Source organism: Oncorhynchus clarkii, chromosome 27 (genome assembly GCF_045791955.1).
Source record: "Oncorhynchus clarkii lewisi isolate Uvic-CL-2024 chromosome 27, UVic_Ocla_1.0, whole genome shotgun sequence".
In the NCBI taxonomy this organism is placed as follows: Eukaryota; Metazoa; Chordata; class Actinopteri; order Salmoniformes; family Salmonidae; genus Oncorhynchus; species Oncorhynchus clarkii.
The window spans coordinates 33812645-33829881 of NC_092173.1; the positions used below are offsets into that span (position 1 = coordinate 33812645).

At 37.8% G+C, this 17237-nt stretch overlaps 2 protein-coding genes across 2 annotated transcripts; one reads left to right on the forward strand and one right to left on the reverse strand.

The window, feature by feature from the left end:
• Positions 1-470: 470 nt before the first annotated feature.
• On the reverse strand, positions 471-1415 carry LOC139385770 (olfactory receptor 10G4-like). Its single transcript, XM_071131026.1, has one exon. The coding sequence runs from the start codon at positions 1413-1415 to the stop codon at positions 471-473; it is 945 nt and encodes a 314-aa protein (XP_070987127.1).
• A 12415-nt stretch (positions 1416-13830) lies between these two features.
• LOC139385771 (olfactory receptor 5p57-like) lies at positions 13831-14718 on the forward strand. Its single transcript, XM_071131027.1, has 3 exons — positions 13831-14092; positions 14248-14584; positions 14700-14718. The coding sequence occupies exons 1-3, from the start codon at positions 13831-13833 to the stop codon at positions 14716-14718; spliced, it is 618 nt and encodes a 205-aa protein (XP_070987128.1).
• Positions 14719-17237: the final 2519 nt, after the last annotated feature.

Genomic DNA, 17237 nt, shown 5'->3' on the forward strand with positions numbered 1-17237 from the left:
TGAAAGCAAATGAAGGGGCTGATACTGTTCCAGTCCAGAGGATACATGTTCCTACTTTTCATGTAGAGTTAAAATGCAGTGTTATTCTCCCACTACTGATAATGTTGGTGAAATAGTGGCTTTGGGTCACAGGTCTCCTTTTGGTTGTGTTCTTATTGTTTTTAGAGCACAGTGTCCATATTGTTCTGGAGCACAGATTTGAAGGAATACTTTGTGTATTGTTTCTCTAACACATCCTATCTATATAAAATATCTATATTTTTCTTACATTTTACTATATAAGCAGGGGATTTGACACCTGTATTGATTTATACCTGTACCTCTATTGCCAATAGAGAACATAATAAAGGTGATATTAAAACAGACAAGCATGCTTCTATAGAGCACAGTAACAGACATGTTTTTACACATTCACTCACACAACAACACACAACACAACAAGGAGATGACTTCATTAAACCGTTTTTTTTTTATTCAGTGGGCGCAACTTTGTTAAACATCTTCAACATTTTGTTTTTGATCTCTTTGGTTCTAAAACAGTATACAAAAGGATTTACAAGAGAGGGCCCGAGAATAGCCCCGATCATCAAGCCATGACGTTCTTCCAAGGTCAGCACCACACCTAGCCTGGTCAAGACTATACGTACAAATAAAGGAACGTAATAACACACTACCACTATCAAGTGACTGAAGCAAGTACTGTACATCTTCCTCTTGTCGTTCTTGGAGGACATTTTAACCATAGCAAATATGATCCATATGTAGGACAGGCAAATAGAACAGAAAGTGCCAAACAGGAGAAAGAAGGTGATAATGGTTATCATATTAAAATAATAGCTAGGATTGACACAAGTGGCTCTCACTAACGCAGCATAATCACAGAAGGTGTATTTGAGGGTTGAGTGGCAGTATGGAAGAGATAACACAGTGACAGGCATAACAGCCACAAAAGCACAGGCAACCAACCACAGAGCACCGGTCAGAACCAGAGTACGAACATTGGTGAGGATACTTTGATACCTCAGTGGATTAGAGATTGCAATCAAACGATCAAAAGCCATGACAGAGATAGCAAACATCTCCATTACGCCCCCCAGGTGGAAAACAAACATCTGAATGAAGCATGACACATAAGCTATGGCTTTATCACCAGCTACCAGCACACCAATCATAGTTGGACAGGCACTGGAGCTGTACAGCATATCAACTACAGCAAGGTTGCAAATCAGAAGATACATTGGCTTGTGCAAACGCTTATCATGAAGGATAAAACATATATTTGCCACATTAGAAAGCATGACTAGGAGATAGATGCACAGAATTACAATCCCCACTGTCAGAGGTCTGTCAAGTGTGTCAAAACCACCGATGACAAATTGATGTATTATTTTGCCAGAGACATTTCCCAAGGACATATTCCACTGTCCCTCGAAGGTCCAAACAGCTACAAGGGAAAAAAATACGTGTCATTCAACCTTATGAACATGCACTCCTTACACCATTATGACCGCTGCTTTACTGAATAACTGCTCTAAATCAATCTTACACCATTATGACCGCTGCTTTACTGAATAACTGCTCTAAATCAATCTTACAACATTTAAGCACCAAAAGCTTTAAGCACATTCTCAATTTTCATTCTCTTACGTTTCTTAATTTTCAAATCAGAAAAAGTGGTCAAGAATTAAATATACTCAAAACAATGAGAAAACAATGCACAGCAAACAAAAAATAATGCTATGATTGATTATATTGAAGCAGAATCATGATTTTTACATAAAGTATCATGATCCTGTTCTAATATACTACTCATTGAATGTTTTCATATCAACAATCCTGATGCTATCAGGATACTGCATGTATAGCCACACAGTGAGATGATACATGATACCACGCAGTGAGATGATGCAGTTCTACATCTGAACATCTAAGACACCTACATCCTTCCTTCGGAAGAGCTCACCTAGAGATCCAATGGTTATCCTCTCTATGATGGCATGGGATATTTATACATGGCTGGTTCACCTAAGAACCTCCTGGGTAGAGACCCAACAACCAACCATATCCTTGATATCAAACTGAGATTATAATATATCTACATAATAATCATGTCCCTTGCGTCCAAAGCAGGAACATGGATGGATATGTCCCTAATGAAAAAGGAAAATACTAGGCTTTCAGGTTTTGCTAAACCAAACTATTCTGAATGATTGGAATATGATGTCACTAAAGGTTTTACACATGCTAGTTGGACTGGCCTAACCTGCCTAAATGACTACCGACCCGTAGCACACACGTCTGTAGCCATAAAGTGCTTTGAAATGCTGGCCGTGGCTCACATCAACACCATTATCCCAGAAACCCTAGACCCATTCCAACTTGCATACCGCCCCAACAGATGATGCAATCTCTATTGCACTCCATACTGCCCTTTTTACACCTGGACAAAAGGAACACCTATGTGAGAATGTGATTCATAGTGCCCTCAAAGCTCATCAATAAGTTAAGGACCCTGGGACTAAACACCTTCTGCAAATGGATCCTAGACTTCCTGACGAGCCGCCCCCCAGGTGGTAAGAGTAGGTAACAACACATCCACCACGCTGATTCTCAACACAGGGACCACTCAGGGCTGCATGCTCAATCCCCTCCTGTATTCCCTGTTCACTCATGATTGCACAGGCAGGCACGACTCCAACACCATCATTAAGTTTGCCGATGACACAACAGTGGTAGGCCTGACCACAGACAATGACGAGACAGCCTATAGGGAGGAGGTCAAAGACCTGACTGTGTGGTGCCAGGAAAACAACCTCTCCCTCAACGTGATCAAGACAAATGAGATGATTGTGGACTACAGTGAAAGGAGGAACGAGCACACCCCCATTCTCATGGATGGGGCTGTAGTGGAGCAGGTTGAGAGCTTCAAGTTCCTTGGTGTCCACGTCACCAACAAACGAACATGGTCCAAGCACACCAAGACAGTCGTGAAGAGGGCACAACAAAACCTATTCCCCTCAGGAGACTGAAAAGATTTGGCATGGGTCCTCAGATACTCAAAAGGTTCTACAGCTGCACCATCGAGAACATCCTGGGTTGCATCACTGCCTGGTGTCGTGACATTGTATTAGTTAATGTGACGACTGTTGCTCATCGAATGATTACAAGTTTCTAATTGAGTGATTAACTGAATCAAGCAATTATTAACTCATTAACCTGGGGCACCATGGGAAAACTAGTTTTTATTGAGTTTCTATTTCCCAAATTAACTCAAAGAATGTCAGAATATCGATTTTACAACAGCCGCTAATTAACCAGTTACCTCGACCAATCTCGTTCTGAACGTCGTATAGCCCGTGAATCTGCACGGACCCGGGTCTCACCAATGAGTTCGTACCACACCAATCTTAGTCAAATATTTATTTACTAAAAAGCTAAAATAATGATAAAAGATACATATAGACAAAACACATTATAGGCTATTGATTAGAACTTAGTATAACGGGCCAACACACTATGGCGCGTTACCCAAAATGGGGATTTCAACGAGAGAGAGAAAAAAGAAAATACACGAGAGAAATGTACATTTGGGTAAATTTGTCAGCTATTTTTACAGGTTATTTTCCTGTATTGCAAATGGTTTAATGCAGACTTTTACTTTCTACAAGAGACTCATGCTTGTTCTTCCGATCTATTTTTTTTGAAAAATCAGTGGGGTAAGGCTATCTGGTTATCATATGGCAGCAACCACTCTGCAAGTGTAACAGTTTTAAGAGGTACATTTAATGGAAAAGTCATCAGTAGTAAGATTCACCACTCTGGAGGTTGGTTCATTTTAACACTGAATTTCAACTGTGAAATGTTTTTTATTAGGGAATATTTATGCATCCAACAACAAACAAAGCAACAGGATATTATTTCAAGAATTTGAAGAGATTAATAGAGTTATAGGTGTATTTCAGGATGTCAAAATTATCTTAGGTGGAGATTTTAATTCTGTATCTAATGTGATGATTGACAGATATCCCCCCCCCCCTAACAGATCCAGCATTGTTAATCCTGAGTTTAATAACCGCCGTCTTGGATTAGTCGATATTTGGAGATCTAAATATCCTGATAAAAATGACTTTACTTGGAGTAACAAGGACATGTCCAGACAGTCAAGAATTGATGGGTGATTTCTAATTGGTCGATTTCTAATTTATTAGATAATACTGTTGTCAAGGTATCCATTGAACCATCAATTCTTACTGATCATAAAGTTATGTATTTATCTATAAATATTAATGGATCTGAAGTTAATAAACCAAATCGGAAATATTGGAAACTCAATAGTAGACTGTTGGAAGATGATAATTGCAAGATGGACGCCAAGGATATTGTACAAGACAATTGGAGGAAATCCCAACTATTTAAGTCTCTCACACCTGCTCCCGCTCTCCCTCAATGCGCGCAAAGGCACCAGGCTCCCCAACAGGCTCCCCAACCTTTCCCCATCACGCGCATCAGGGTATTATTGGACTCACCTGGACTCAATCACCTGTTTATTACCTCCCCTATATTTGTTAGTTCCCCATCTCTGTTCTCCGCTGCTGCATTAATGTTCGTATGTCGTTGTTACCCATGTGCTGACGCTGTTCCTGTCTTGTTACCTGAAAATAAAATAAAAGAGAGCCGCACACTCTAGGAGCTCAGATGCAAAAATGTAATACCAACGTTTCGACAGCCAAGCTTTCTTCATCAGGGTATAATACAAACACTGCGGGATGACTCGTTTATATAGTGTCAAAAGACACAGGTGTCTGTAATCATGGCCAAGAGTGGCCTAATACCATTGGTTAATAATCAAATATTAAAATGTCATACAAAGAACAGCATACAAACAAATGGATAGCATACGATCATAGATTAATTTGACTACACAAGTTTAGAAACAATTACAATGGCCAAAGTCACAATAATCACAAGAATGGCTTCAGATCAAAGTCTACGTTGAGACCGAAGGGTTCAAGGGTCTTTAAATTAAAGATCCAGGCAGCCTCTCGTTTTAACAATAAATTATCAAGGTCACCCCCTCTCCTAGGGAGGGTGACATGTTCGATGCCAATATAACGCAGAGAAGAAATCGAGTGGCCTGCCTCCAAGAAGTGGGCCGCAACTGGATAAGTAAAGTTTTTGCACCTAATGGTGCTACGATGCTCTGAGATACGTATTTTTAATTTGCGCTTTGTTTTACCTACATAATTTTTACCACAAGGACAAGTTATAAGATAAATAACTGCCTTAGTGGAGCACATAATAACACCTTTTATTGGGAACGATTTCCCTGTTTGTGGGTGTTTGAAAGATCTACATTTATAAGTGCCATTGCATTGAGCACAGCCATTACATTTGTAATTTCCATCCAGTAGGGGCGCAAATAAACGTTGTTCAGGAATATCTTGGGGTGGTAAATCAGAGTTTACCAATTGGTCTCTGAGATTTCTGCCCTGTCTTGTTACCTGTCTGTTCGTCATTAAATGTTCAACCTCCTTCTCATCTCCAGTGTCGGTCCTTATAAAGTATTTTGGGAAATATTGGCAATGTATAACATAAGACAAACAGCCATGTTGAGAGGTAAAGAAATTGATGAACTTAAAAGATTGAGGAAAGATGAACTTGTTAAGGAAATACTTCCTTTCTTGATGAAGAAACAAAGGGTCAGTTATCTTCTTTATAACTAGAAATGTACCGAATGTATGAAGAGAGAGCAAAAGGGACATTTGTAAGATCAAGAAGGATATGGTTGGAGGAAGGTGAAAAAAGACAAAATAATTGAACAATCTAGAGAGAAATTCTGAATTTACATCTATTCATAAGCTTAATATAGATGGCAAATAAAATGAGAACCCCAAAGATATTTCAAAATATGTTTCAGAATTCTATGGTAACCTTAATACCAGTAATGCCTGTCCTCCTTGAGACATATCTGCCATTCTAGACTATGTAAAAGACTATGCAAAATTCATAGATGAAGACTTCCAAAAGTCATGTGATGAATTTATTTCTATTAATGAAAAAAAAAAATGTATCAGCAAGTTAAACGAGAACAAATCTCCATGCAATGATGGCCTTATTCGTGAATTCTATCATTCTTTTCAGGAGGATATTGTTGAATTTATACTCAATGTTTTTGAGGAGGCAATTTATTTAAGGGTCCTGCCTGTTTCTATGTCACAGGGCCTCCTTTCTGTAATCCCAAAACCAATCAAAGATCCTATCATGTTAGAAAATTGGAGACCAATCACATTAATGAACAACGATGGAAAGATACTTGCATCCATCTTTTCAGAAAGACTGAAAAAAGGTTTTGACAAAATCATTGATACCCAGTCTGGTTTTATGAAGGGCAGACATACATTATATGCAATCATATTCGACTAGTATTGGACTTGATAGACTACAATGAGAAAATTATGGAAGATGGCTTTTATTGGTAGACTTTAAGACTTTTGATGCAGTTGAACATTATTTTCTTTTGAGACTCATATTTATTTTGGTTTTTCAAAGTGTAATTAAGACACTTTACAATAATAGTAACAGCTCTGTTAAATTATCCCATGGAACTTCACAGAGATTCGACATTAGATGTGAAATTGAACAAGGATTCCTAATTTCTCCTTTGTTATTGGTCACACAAGTTATGGCACTTCATATCAATAAGGATAGCTTTAGGGGTATTCAGATACAAGATAAAGAGATAAAATGTTCACAATTGTCTGACGCCACCACCATTTTTTTGAAAGATCGTAATGAAATCAGAAAAGCTGTTGAGGGTATTAATGTTAGAAATGTGAATTATTTGTGTTGAAAAGATTGTGACAAACTCAGTATGTAATATCCCTGTAAAAGATGTGATCGCATATCTTGGTATTAAAGTCAGCAAAGATCAGAAAGAAAGGGCCAACTTAAATTTATCTCCTATTTTAGAGAAAATTGGAAAGAGATTTAACTCCTGGTTATTAAGATATCTTTCTTTATCTGGACGTTTACTTTTATCACAATCTGAAGGTCCAGATTAGTTTATACCTCCCTTGCCTTGGATGTTCCTCTGTCAGTAACTCAAATGGTTGATACTAAATTCTTTAACTTCATATGGCGGAATAAACCTCATCATTTAAGAAAAGCGGTAACATGTAGCACCCAAGGTGAGGGAGCGTTGAATGCTCTGGATTTTAAAACCTCTACTATAATATTTAAGATTAAATGGATACAAAACTATTTAAGAAGGATTGCATCTGGAATATCATCCCCAATTTAATATTCCAAAAGATTTGTGGTCTAGAATTCTTTCTCAAATGCAACTTTGATGTGGGTAAAATCCCTATTACGCTCATAAGAACACACAATGTTACATTCACTCCTGAGGAGTATCAAATTGTTGTTAGAGCTGTCCCTAATGTTGCTTTTCTTCTTTTAGGAGAATATAACATTACTCCAAGTGCAATTGTTGAGGATTTTGCAGCCTCGATACAACAAGAAGGAATTGACATTGTAAACTATAAATGTAATAACATGTATATAAGAAAACAATGTCAAGATGTTACTGTTCCCTCTGCTAAAATGTACTGGAATGCAGCCCTAGAATTGTTTAACCTTTATTTAACTAGGCAAGTCAATAGCTATTACAAGTGAACTGGAACAAAGTCTTGTTGTTGTCTGGCAAATATTGTATCTAATAAGGTGAAAGAAGTATCATACAAACTCATTTATAGAATCTACCCTGTAGAGACCTTTATTATACACAGATTTAAAATAGATATTGATAACAAATGTGTATTTTGTGGTTGTGACCCAGAAACTCTTGACTATTTATATTGGGACTGTTCTGATGTCTGAAGATTCTGGAGTGAGTTAGAAGATTTTATTTTAAAATAAACTATTAGTATTCATCTGAGAGACACTGATATTATGTTTTATTTTGATCTAAATGATATGGACCCTGATTTATCGTTCATTGTTAAATGGTTTATTTTTCATGGAAGATTCTTTATCCATATAATGAAGTGAAGAGAGAACAAATCCTCTTCACATTATTTAAGATATAATTTAAATATTATTATCAAATTAAGAGTAAATGTAAAAACAAAAAAGCAATACACACCATAAAACTTTTTGACACATGAAAATATATCTTGACATGTAATAACACTGTCTGTTAGGTTTATGTACTCTTGTTTGTATATTTCTGGTTTTGTTGTGTTCATAAAAGGAGGATTATTTAATTAAATGAAAAACATGTTTTAAGTTTAAATGTTACAACCTATAGCTACGTTTTTGATATTTGGAGTTATTAAAAAATGTATTGATTAGAGTCACAGCATATTACGCACATCTGCAAGCATAGCAGCAAAGGCTGAACAAATGATTTATCTATTTTGTTTTAGCATGTTAAAATGCTATATACTAATAATAAGTGGACATTATAAAATGCCATATTTTTTTTTATTAAACAAGGTCCAGTTTGGATCACAGTTGTGTTTTTTTGTAAAAACAAATATGCTGTGTCTGGCCAGCGAATTGGTTGTGTTTTTCAATATGGCTCGTGCTCTCTTATTTGTCAATCAAATGTATTTGGCATCGAGAAAATGGGTGGGCAGGCAGGCAAGTTCCGATTCAGTCGTCAAAACGTGGGTTGGACAAGCAGGCGTTGGCAGGCAAGCTGCAGAAGGACGAGCAGGCTACTATTCCCCATCATTCATCAGTGCAATTTTGACGGCCAATGAGCTGAAAAACGTTTGAGAGGGTTTATTTAATGTTCCCTGGTTAGATGTTAGCTCATCTTGCTCTGGCTAGCATTAGTTGTTGATCTTGATGTTGTTGATGTGCATAGGTAACTGAGGGGGAGAGAGCCTACCTTGTCATGGTTGTTTGATCAGTAGAATTATGAAGTTTCCAAATGTAAGAGGACTCCCATGGTATTTACATATTTGCAGAAATCCATGGAGGCTGCTGAGGGGAGGACAGCTCATGATAATGGCTGGAATGGAGTGAATGGAATGGTATCAAACCCATAAACACCATATGTGTTTGATACCATTCCATTGACTCCATTCCAACCATTATTAATGACCTAGCCTTTGAACAGTTACTCTGTTGCAACTGCCTGTAAACACTCCGGCCCTGGAAAGGACAGATGTAACGGTTTTCTTCCGTCGAAGGAGAGGAGGACCAATATGCAGCGTAGTTCGTGTTCAACATGTTTAATAAAAGACGATAACTTGAACACTACACAAAATAACAACCGTGGAAAAACCCGAAACAGTCCTATCTGGTGCAGAGAACACAAAGACAGGAAACAACCACCCACAAACCCCAACACAAAACAAGCTACCTAAATATGGTTCCCAATCAGAGACAATGACTAACACCTGCCTCTGATTGAGAACCATATCAGGCCATACATAGAAACGGACAAACTAGACACACAACATAGAATGCCCACCCAGCTCACGTCCTGACCAACACTAAAACAAGGAAAACACAAAAGAACTATGGTCAGAACGTGACAACAGATGTTTTTATTCGGTTTTATTTACTGCAGTGTCTATTAATTATCCAAACACACGGCTGCTTTTCTATATTGCAATAGAATTTTCACAATTGTCTCACTTTACGTCATTCTTAAACATTCTATGAATTTATGAAAAGGTCAAAATGACCATATCTAAATGCTCGCTTGTCAGAAAATGTTAAAAAAAAATAATAATAAGTAATATTCTTCCTGGGGGTGTATATATGAACAGATTTTAATGAAATGTCATGTTGCTAAAATGCTGTCAGTTCCACTTTGTCTAGAATTAGAACAATATTCAGAATATGAATGTCACGTTCGTCGTAATGATCGGACCAAGGCGCAGCGTGGAATGCGTACATTCTCTTTTATTGAATGAACTCCGAACAAAGCAACAAAAATAACAAACGAAACGTGAAGCTACACAAAATAGTGCTCACAGGCAATTACACATAGTCAAGATCCCACAAACACAAAAGGGAAATGGCTACCTAAATATGATCCCCAATCAGAGACAGCGATACACAGCTATCTCTGATTGGGAACCATATCAGGCCAACATAAAATACAAAACCCCTAGAAGAACAAAACTAGGACGTGACATTGAAAAGTTGGCCCAAGTCTTAATACATGGCTCTGCATCTGACTAAATGGGGTGACCAAATACAGTCACTCTGTGGGCAGGCAGTCAATCCAGTCCGTACTCTCATGTCACATTTCATACATTTTGCGTGGACACTAGGTTGATCATGTGAACATAAATAAATGAAATATATGTAATTTACCTGACACTTTTATCCAAAGCGACTTACAGTCATGAATGCATACATTTTATGTATGGGTGGAATTGAACCCACTACCCTGGTGTTACAAGCACCAACTGAGCTACAAAAGGAGCCCATTGTGGATAACCTACAGCTTTGAGAGGTACAGTATGCCTCTACTTTTCATAAGAGTTTAGTGCTTTTGTGATTGTCATGCACCTATAGACCTCCAGTACTACTTGAAAAGTAGTCACTTAATTTTCTAGTTCCCTTAAAACTTCCTCTGATGATTTATCCAAACAAAATACATTTTTAGAAGAAATACTGTATATAAAACCTACGTTGCTACTGTGTATAAGGGTAGATTGACGTGTTGTTTCATGTTCTTGCAAGACACAGAAGTTTGTTAGAAGTGTACATGATTCTCAGAGGCAACCCCTGTCTTTCAACAACATACAACAAATGAAGTCTTGAAGGATTACTGTCTAATTAGTGTCTCTCTCATACACTAAGTTCCCTTGTGTGTGATTAGTGAGGAGCGTGTGTGTGTGTGTGTGTGTGTGTGTGTGTGTGTGTGTGTGTGTGTGTGTGTGTGTGTGTGTGTGTGTGTGTGTGTGTGTGTGTGTGTGTGTGTGTGTGTGCGTGTGTCTGTGTTTCTGTTTTGCTGTTATGATTTCACTATGCATGCGATAACAACTACATGTTGTCCATTTTTGTTTATCTAAAATGTATTTATTCTAATGGTGTGTGTCTTCATTGCAATCACACCACAGACTTTCAACCAGTGTTGACGCGCCCAAGAATTCTCAAATAATATTGTTTATATTTTGGGTCATGAAGAATTGTGCTAATTACAGAAGATTATACTGTATACTATGAGGTGAAAATAATATATTGCATTCTCTTTTTAAAAGTCATTTGACTTTTCATGTTGAAAGATAAGGTAACCAAATCATGGTGTTGGCCTATTTCTACAGTAGCCAACTATGGTTGCTTCCATTATGGTTATGAATAGGCTATGAAAGCTAATCATGAAAGCTTATGCACACACTTTGTTCTTTTGGTCTGTTTACACCTCAGAACAGTACACCCCAGAACTGTCTATGGGGCTGTTACCTAATTGAATAAATTATTAATGCTGGAACCCTCTGGGGCGGGTTAAAAGACTGCTGCTGCTTTCTGTTCCTAGGGAATGTATAAATGCTTTACTAATGTCATTAGACAAGCTGGGCCTTGGGATTACAATATATTTTTGCGTTGACCCTTAATGATCCCCTGGAACAGCATTGTCTGTGAAAGGGTGACTACACTAATGAATCACATGACAAAACCTACTCAGAGATATTGAAAGGTTGAGAGGGGGGGGGGGGGGGGGGGCTCAATGGAATTCAATATTAAAAAGGTAGCAGCCTAAGTCATAATTTAAAAAACATAGTCACGACCAAAATGATTGTCACTCTTGATAAAGATGAGCAAAGAAAACTGAGCTACTGTACACTGTATGCAACAAAAAAAATGAAAAACGATATTTATTTTATATTAATACAATTGCTCAGAGAACAATATGTTAGTAAAAAAATATCTAAAAAGATATAGGTGTCAAAATTATTGGCACCTGTGTTTTCAATACTTTGTGCACCTTCCCCATGCGCGGATAACGGCACTTTGCCATTTTCTATAATGTTTTATTAGATTGAATAACACATTTGGAGGGATCTTAGACCGTTCCTCCTAACAGAATCTTTCCAGATTCTTGATATCCTTCGATCTGCGCTTATGGACTGCCCTCGTCAATTCAAAATACAGGTTTTCAATGGGGTTCAAGTCCTGAGACAGATGGATATTGCAAAATGTTGATTTTTGTGGTCAATTAAACATTTAATTTTGGATTTTTATATCTGCTTGGGGATATTGTCTTGCTGGAAGAGTCACTTGCGGTCAAGTTTCTTTCAAGGCCAAACCCACCACTGGTGTGCCTGGCTGAAGAGATGTATTTTCATCTACTCTGACCATAGCACCCGGTTCCAATCCAAGTGGCAATGCTGTAACTCCAGGCATTTATATGTGTTGGTTGCTACCAATAAAGGCTTTTTTAAGGCAAGCCTCCCGAACAAGCTTTCTCACTGTGCGTGTGCACAAGAAACACCTTTGTCATTTTCCAGGCAAGTTTACCACTGTTCCAGTAATCTTACACTTCTTGATTGTTGCCCTAATAGTGACAAGTGGTACAATTGGGTTTTCAATCGTTTTTTTGTACCCATTGCCTGATTTCTGAAAGTCAACAACTATTTGTTTCTTGTCATTTGTGAGTTCATTGCCTTTCTTTATGGTGATGGATGACAATGGATTTTACATTTGTGTTACCTCATTTTTATACCCCAGTGAAACAGGAAGCTATGAAAGGCCAAAATACATTTACTTAAAATGAGATTAACAGTAGGACACTAGAAGGTTAATGCAAATAACATTTTGATAACATTTTGTTAGTTGTATAAATTCTTATAAATATAATCTATCTTTTTCTTTTTTTGTATTACTTAAGAAAGAAAATATTTCTCTGAGCAATTGTATAAGTATAAAAAATGCACTTACAAAATGTGCATACAGTATAGCTCAGTATTTCTATTATTTATTTTACAGTCTTTTTTGCTCATCTATATCAAGGGTGCCGATAATTTTGGTTGTGACTGAATAAAGAGCAGGGGGGAAGGATGTCCTCACAGGACAAGGTCCTATCTTGAGATCTGTGCATGGAATTCACCATTGTCATCAATGCATGATTTATGAGAGAGATTGGGTTGTCTCATGAGGGATTTGGTGCTCTATGATTACAGTTCACCCATGAAAGGACGCAGAGCCCAATTCAACAAATTACCGATAAATAAAAACTCAAAACATGTCCGTCTTTATGTGCCTTATAGACCTATGAGCCAATCAGCATGTATGCATGTTCTAGTGTGCAGTTTTTGGAAACAAATCAGTATGCTGCTGTCTAATGAGAATCATGACGTGGGATTCCTCAAGTGGCTGAGAGAAGGTGGTTCAGAAAGAGGATAAATTCAGAGACATCCAATGCCAGTCGGTTCAGAGTGTCAACTACCAGCTGTGTGTGAAACCTGGCGCACAAGGCTGGCCTGGTAAGTATTGAACTTAACAATCATTAACATAACTGGACCTTGTAACCAACAGTATGTTTTCTAGATGATTCACATTATATATTTTCTGTTACAATCAATGCACCAGTTTGACAATGCAGACTGTTTTTATGCAATTCTTTTCACAGATATTCCATCATGTAGCAGTAAATACAAACTGAACTATATCAGTGACCACAGAGTTATTCTGTACTGATAGTGGTACATGGCTGTTATATTCAAGCAAGTGCTGGGAGTTGGTGATGTTGGCCGACATTGAAGAATTGTCTGGCACACTCTCCATTAGATATTCTGCTAATCACTGTAGATCAATATACAATCTTTTGCTTCTTATTTTGGTAAATTATTTTACAGGAACATGGAGCCAAACAACAGAACAACACATACGGTAACAGAATTCCTCATCACAGGATTGGATGAAGTACAACACCCAAAGGTGGTGGGACTAGCCATTTTGTTCGTCCTCTTTCTCATTCTGATCGGAAGCATCACTAACATTTGTGTCATAGCATTCAACAAGCCTCTGCATACCCCCATGTACTTTTTTATTTGCTCGCTGGCAGTGGTAGACATAGTCTACACCAGCGGCATTAGTGTGACAATGCTTAACGTTCTCCTTGGTGAGGAGAGAAGAGTCCCCTATGCACCCTGCATGATACAGTGCTTCCTATTTACTTTAGGAAGCACTATGGAACCCTTCGCTATTGCTCTGATGGCTTATGATCGCCTTATTGCAATTTCATAACTAATAAAAACGTATGTTTACTTATAATAGCGACTTGGGCACTAGGCTGCATGTTTGCCAGTTTGTTTACTGGCTTGGTGAACAATTTGCCCTTTTGTGGCTCAAATAAACTCCAATACAGCTTTTGTGAATATGCAGCATTAGTAAGAGCAGCATGTGTGAATCCTACATATTATTTCAACGCAATATCTGCTGTGGGGACTGCTGTATTATGGGTTAATTTAGCCTTGATATTCTTCTCATACATGAAGATAGTTTATGTAGTGATACAAATGTCTTCATCCAAAGACAGGAGGAAAACATTTAACACCTGTGTCTCCCACATGATAGTGGTGGCTTGCTTCTTTATTCCCAAGGTGTTGTTAATGTTGGTCACCAGGGTTGGTTTGGTTCTCACGCTCTCTCACAGAAATGGCCTAATCATTGGCTCTACTCTGGGCCCCTCTCTTGTGAACCCACTTGTGTATTGTCTCAAAACCAAGGAGATTCGAGGGCGCCTGAAATATATTTTCAAGAGATCTGAAATTAGTCCAAATATGTAATGGTTAAGGCCATTTCTTGTTTCTTGCTTGTTCCAAAAAAACGTGATTTAGTCAATATTGTTTCCATGTTATTTCATCATCATTGTAATCATGTTGAATCAATGTTGAGTTTTGATTACATTTACGAAAACTCATCAGTAGCTTGTATCTCAAATTAACCAGTCAGGTTTCAACTGAATCAACAAGAGTGTCAAGGTTTGGTTGATTTAGATCACAGGTGTCAAACTCATTCCATGGAAGGCACTGTGTCTGCAGCTTTTCACTCCTGTCTTTTACTGATCATGGGAGGTCACTGGTTAGTTAGGAACTCCCCTCACTTAATACTATAGGTCTTAATTGGTCACTGGTTAGTTAGGAACTCCCCTCACCTGATACTCTAGGTCTTAATTGGTCACTGGTTAGTTAGGAACTCCCCTCACCTGATACAATAGGTCTAATTGGTCACTGGTTAGTGAGGAACTCCCCTCACCTGATACTCTAGGTCTTAATTGGTCACTGGTTAGTAAGGAACTCCCCTCACCTGATACTCTAGGTCTTAATTGCACACAAATTGTAAGAAAATAACAAAATCCAGTAGACGCTAAGCCCTCCGAAAGAATGAGTTTGACACGCCTGATTTAGATTAGTTTGATGTTTTTTGACAACTTAATTAAATGTCAGTCAAAATTGATTTGATTTGACATTTTAGCCCATTAAATGTTATCTACTGTTAATTGCAATTTTATTGAAATGTCAAGTGTTATCGTAAAGCATATGTAGTAATAGACCACTATTAGATTATTTCAGTATTATCTTAAAAATATGATCTGATCTAGACAATTGACTACATTATTGTTGCAGTTCTTAAGATTGCTAGCACCAAAGGCCGCCTCAAAACCCTTTCTATCTGCAGTGGCCAGCTGATCATCATTGCCCTCTATATTCTACCTAGAATTTGTATTTATCTGTCCAGTAATACCGGAATTAGATTCAGCACTGATTTACATATTGTTATTATCATGTTGTATAGCCTGCTCCCTCCTATGATCAATCTACTGATATACTGTTTCAAGACAAAAGATATAAAACAGAGCTTGATGAAAAGATTCAAAAGATGAACTGGTCCACAGAAAGAGAGTCTCTGCTGTATCTTAATGATTTAGCTATGTAACTACAAATAGTTTCATACAATACATTATGTTGTACAGATGCTTAATGATTTAATATTGTTTATAAAAAATGTATCAAAACAAAATGTATTTATCATCTATTTTTATCTCATGTATTGTTATTGGAACTGGAACTGCTTAATAAATGTTTAATTTGAAAGTGCATTTTTGGACCCATAAATTAATGATACATACCCCTCAAATTCAAATCTGGACCTTGAAGTAAGTTCCATTGTTTATTTGTAGTTTTCCCCTCTAAGGAAGGACTGATTTAATCCTGGGATATTAATGATCATATGCACCATCGAAAGCATCTGACTGGTTGCATCACTGCCTGGTATGGCAACTGCTTGGCTTCCGACCGCAAGGCACTACAGACATTAGTACGAACGGCCCAGTACATTACTGTGGCCAAGCTTCCTGCCATACAGGACCTCTATACCAGGCGGTGTCAGAGGAAGGCCCTAAAAATTGTCAAAGACTCCAGCCACCATGGTGATAGACTGTTCTCTCTGCTACCACTCGGCAAGTAGTATCAGAGCGCCAAGTCTAGGTCCAAGAAGCTTCTAAACAGTTTCTACCCGCAAGCCATAAGACTCCTGAACATCTAGTCAAATGGCTACCCAGACTATTTGCAGTGTCCCCCCCCTCCCTCTCACCCCTCTTTACACTACTGCTAATCTCTGTTGTCATCTATTGCATAGTCACTTTAATAACTCTACCTACATGTACATAATATCTTAACTAAACCGATGCCCCCGCACATTGACTCTGTATCGGTACCCCCTGTATACAGTCTCGCTACTGTTATTTTACTGCTGCTCTTTAATTAATTGATTATTTTATCTCTTACTCTAATCTGTATTTTTTTGAAACTGCATTGTTGGTTAGGGGCTCGTAAGTAATCATTTCACTGTAAGGTGAACACCTGTTGTATTCGGCACATGTGACTAATACAATTTGATTTGATCAGGTAAAACAGAAAGGAATCAGGCGCCGGACCTCGTCGGGTCAGATTTGAATAACCTGATATATAGCCATTGTTTCTTCAACAATATAACTTATACATGCGTCATGATTTTAGTTGAACAGTCACACCACCAGCACAACCTATATATAAGCTTGTTTTACTCCAATATTTGTAAACAATTTAAATGTAAGCAAACACTGAATAGCCTTAAAACATGGTGACAATAAAAAATGTTATATCATGGATGGTCATTCCTTGCATCCATAGTTCTGTCTATGAATTTGAGAGTGGTTGCATTTCTCCTGGCCTAAAAAACAAAACAGAGGCAGGGTGTCCAATTTGATTTTGTTTCTACTAAGG